General features: G+C 57.4%; 1 protein-coding gene across 5 annotated transcripts in view; it reads left to right on the top strand.

Moving 5' to 3' along the window:
- The first annotated feature begins 17 nt into the window (after positions 1-17).
- The window catches only part of LOC102253500 (ral guanine nucleotide dissociation stimulator-like 2), a 31,644-nt gene continuing 28,154 nt past the window's right edge, over positions 18-3,507 (top strand). The window contains exons 1-4 of one of the 5 annotated variants that reach the window (XM_005867948.2): positions 18-422; positions 1,103-1,358; positions 1,505-2,336; positions 2,461-2,675. In XM_005867948.2, coding sequence (XP_005868010.1) covers positions 1,152-1,358; positions 1,505-2,336; positions 2,461-2,675 — 1,254 coding nt within the window. In that variant the 5' untranslated portion in view covers positions 18-422; positions 1,103-1,151. Of the gene's footprint in view, positions 423-1,099; positions 1,359-1,504; positions 2,337-2,460; positions 2,676-3,507 lie in introns of those variants that run through there. The other 4 variants (XM_014541029.1, XM_014541030.1, XM_014541031.1 and 1 more) reach the window with 4 other exon arrangements.

Raw genomic sequence — 3,507 nt, 5'->3', positions numbered from 1 at the left:
CGCTGGCGGTTGGCCCGCCGCAGGAAGTGTCCGATTGGCCGAGTCTCAGGAGCCCTGAGTGGAGAGAGTTCCGCTGGCGGCGCTCTGGAGTCGGGACGAGTCACAGCCGTACGACAAAATGGCGGCCCCAGTTGCTGAGGGGCGCGCGGCGGGAATAAGCCGGCCCCTAGGGGTCAGGCGGAAGGCAAGCCTCACACTATGCGGCCGGCGCTGGAGGCGTTCGGGGGTCGGCTACCGTCACTTCCGGCCGCTGGGGGACTGGGTTCCGTACGACAACATGGCCGCGCCTAGGTGCCTGGAGGGGGAAACTGCGACTTCCGGTCCAGAATAGGGCCTGCGGTGGGAGGGGGAAGGAAAGAGGAGGGGACCATGCGAGCTTCTGCTGTCCGCGCTGAGGGTCGCCCCGAGAGGCCGTTTGTGAGGTGCGGGCCGGTCGGTGCGGGGGTCGAAGGCGGAGCCGACCTGGGGTTGGGACCCGAGAGGAGTCGGGGGAACCCGGCGCGGGGCTCGCCATCGGCCGCCGGTCGCAGAGAGAATGGGGAGGATTAGGGTGCGGTGAGAGGGAGGGGACCTGAGGTGAGCGACGTTCGACCCGACTCCCCGGGTTGAGACCCATCCGGGAGGAACTGGGAGACAATTCAGAAAGGGGGGTGTATTGTTGGGAGGGAACCTGCTTTGCCTCGGCGTCTGTGAGTTGGGGTGATCCTTGAGGAGGGGTGAGGGGTGCACTGGCGTGTTGGAGGGCAGAGGGGAACAGGTGAGGCGGGGTGACAGGCTGCGTTCCAGTGTCTGCGCACGGAGGGCGGGGAGATCGATGTGGGGCGCAGTGTGGGAAGTGGCCCGGGGTGGGAGGAAAAGGCAACTTGGCAATTAAGATAAATATTGGGGAAACGCAACTGAAAGACCGGATGTCATCTGAGGGGTGGAGCTGGGGGTGGGGACTTGGGACTCCCTGTGACAGGGCCCCGAACACGGTGTGATCGGTGCTGCGGAGGGCAGGGCTGGGTGTCGCTGGAAGCCGAGAAGATGGGGAGATGTGTGACTTGAAGGGATGGGGCTCGGCTGGGGAGGCTCTTCCTCAGGCCCCGTCCCCTTCCAGCAGGAGTTACCAAGTCCCCAGCACTCGCTCCCTCCGGGGGATCTGATCCTCCATGGCCGCCGATAACAGCATCATTGTGCTGGATGATGATGACGAAGACGAAGCAGCGGTGCAGCCGGGGCCCTCGCACCCACCCCCCAATCCGGCCTCACCCCCGGCTGACGCCCCTGCCTCCTCTCAGCCCCATGGGGCTGGAGGGAACAGTAGTTCAGGCGGCAAGAAATGCTACAAGTTGGAGAATGAGAAGCTTTTTGAAGAGGTGAGCTTTGGGGGGGAAGACTTGTATCCTAGGGAGAGGGGTGCTGCCTGGCTCTCCTGTCCTTTCTTCCTCACTAACACTACCTGCCTTCTTTCTCTCAACCCCTCCCTTGTCTCTCTCCCTCCCTTCTTCCCGGAACCCTCCAGTTCCTTGAACTGTGCAAGGCGCAGACAGAGGACCATCCTGATGTGGTCCCGTTCCTCTGTAAACGGCAGCAGCGTGCCCACGCTCTGTTTTTGGCCTCAGCGGAGTTCTGCAACATCCTCTCTCGGGTGCTGTCTCGGGCCCAGAGCCGACCGGCTAAGCTCTACGTGTACATCAATGAGCTCTGCACTGTTCTCAAGGCTCACTCGGCCAAGAAAAAAATGAACATTGCCCCTGCGGCCACCACCTCTAGTGAGCCCTCTGGGAGTAACCCTCCTGCAGACCCCTCCTCAGACCCCACAAATGCCGAGACCACCGGCTCTGAGGCCCCAAGGACCCGTGGCTCCCGGCGGCAGATCCAGCGCTTGGAGCAACTGTTAGCGCTCTATGTGGCAGAGATTCGACGGCTGCAGGAAAAGGAGTTGGATCTCCAAGAATTGGATGACCCAGACTCCACATACCTGCAGGAGGCAAGGCTGAAGCGGAAGCTGATCCGTCTCTTTGGGCGGCTGTGTGAGCTGAAAGACTGCTCTTCACTGACAGGCCGAGTCATAGAGCAGCGCATTCCCTACCGTGGCACCCGCTACCCAGAGGTTAACAGGCGCATTGAGCGGCTCATCAACAAGCCAGGACCTGATACCTTCCCTGACTATGGAGATGTGCTGCGGGCCGTGGAGAAGGCAGCTGTTCGGCACAGCCTTGGCCTCCCCCGACAGCAGCTCCAGCTCATGGCTCAAGATGCCTTTCGAGATGTGGGCATCAGATTACAGGAGCGACGCCACCTTGATCTCATCTACAACTTTGGCTGTCATCTCACAGATGATTATAGGCCAGGTAGGGATTAGTGAGATGCCCATCAGTGACCCTTAGATGTCAGGTGTGTGGTAGAGGGGGCATCTCTCTAGTCCCTTCTATTGGGTTTGGGCTGAGTACTCTGACTTTTTATCTTCCCACACAGGCATTGACCCTGCCCTGTCAGACCCTGCCCTGGCCCGGCGCCTTAGGGAAAACCGGAGCTTGGCTATGAGCCGACTGGATGAAGTCATCTCCAAATATGCGATGATGCAAGACAAGAGTGAGGAGGGCGAGAGACAGAAGAGAAAAGCCCGGCTCCCCCAAGCCACCTCTTCCCATTCTCCAGATCCCCCCAAAGCCTCCTTGGATTCTGGTGAGGTGTGGAAGGGATATACCCTTTAGAGAAATCTTGTTCTTTCCCTGCTCTGGCCAGCAGGAGTCTAGGGTGACTGATGGGGGAGTTTGCAGAAGGAACATAGACCCAGACCCTCTGAGGCAAGGGATTTCTTTTTTTTTGTTGTTAGTCCTCATCTGAGGATTTTTAAAAAAAGATATTTTTATTGATTTCAGAAAGGGAAGGGAACCAGGTTTGCTAAAGTAATTGTGGTGATAGAAATGTATTAGCCTCAGAAGCTACTAAGGTGGTTCATTCTATCCTACTACAGTGTAAAAAAAAAAAAAGAGCCGAAACCGGTTTGGCTCAGTGGATAGAGCGTCGACCTGAGGACTGAAGGGTCCCAGGTTCAATTCCGGTCAAGGGCATGTACCTGGGTTGCGGTCACATCCCCAGTGGGAGATGTGGAGGAGGCGGCTGATCGATGCTTCTCTCTCATCGATGTTTCTAACTCTCTGTCCCTCTCCCTTCCTCTCTGTAAAAAATCAATAAAATATATTAAAAAAAAAAAAAGGAAGGGAGAGGGAGAGAGATAAAAACATCAATGATAGAAACATTGATCAGCTGCCTCCTGCATGCCCCCCACTGGGGATCCAGCCTGCAACCTGGTATGTGCCCTGACTGGGAGTCAAACCATGATCTCCTGGTTCATAGGTTGATGTTCCGCCACTGAGCCACACTGGCTGGGCTGAGGATATTTTTTTCATTGCTCTTCAGAGAGAGTAGAGGGGAGGAAAGGAGGGAGAGAAAGAGAAAGTGATGTGAGAGAGACACATCCACTGGTTGCCTACCACACACCCCTACTGGGGGAAAGGG

This window comes from Myotis brandtii, unplaced genomic scaffold (genome assembly GCF_000412655.1).
Source record: "Myotis brandtii unplaced genomic scaffold, ASM41265v1 scaffold2561, whole genome shotgun sequence".
In the NCBI taxonomy this organism is placed as follows: domain Eukaryota; kingdom Metazoa; phylum Chordata; class Mammalia; order Chiroptera; family Vespertilionidae; genus Myotis; species Myotis brandtii.
The sequence above is the reverse complement of the archived record's forward strand: the minus strand, read 5'-3'. Positions and strand labels throughout refer to the sequence as shown.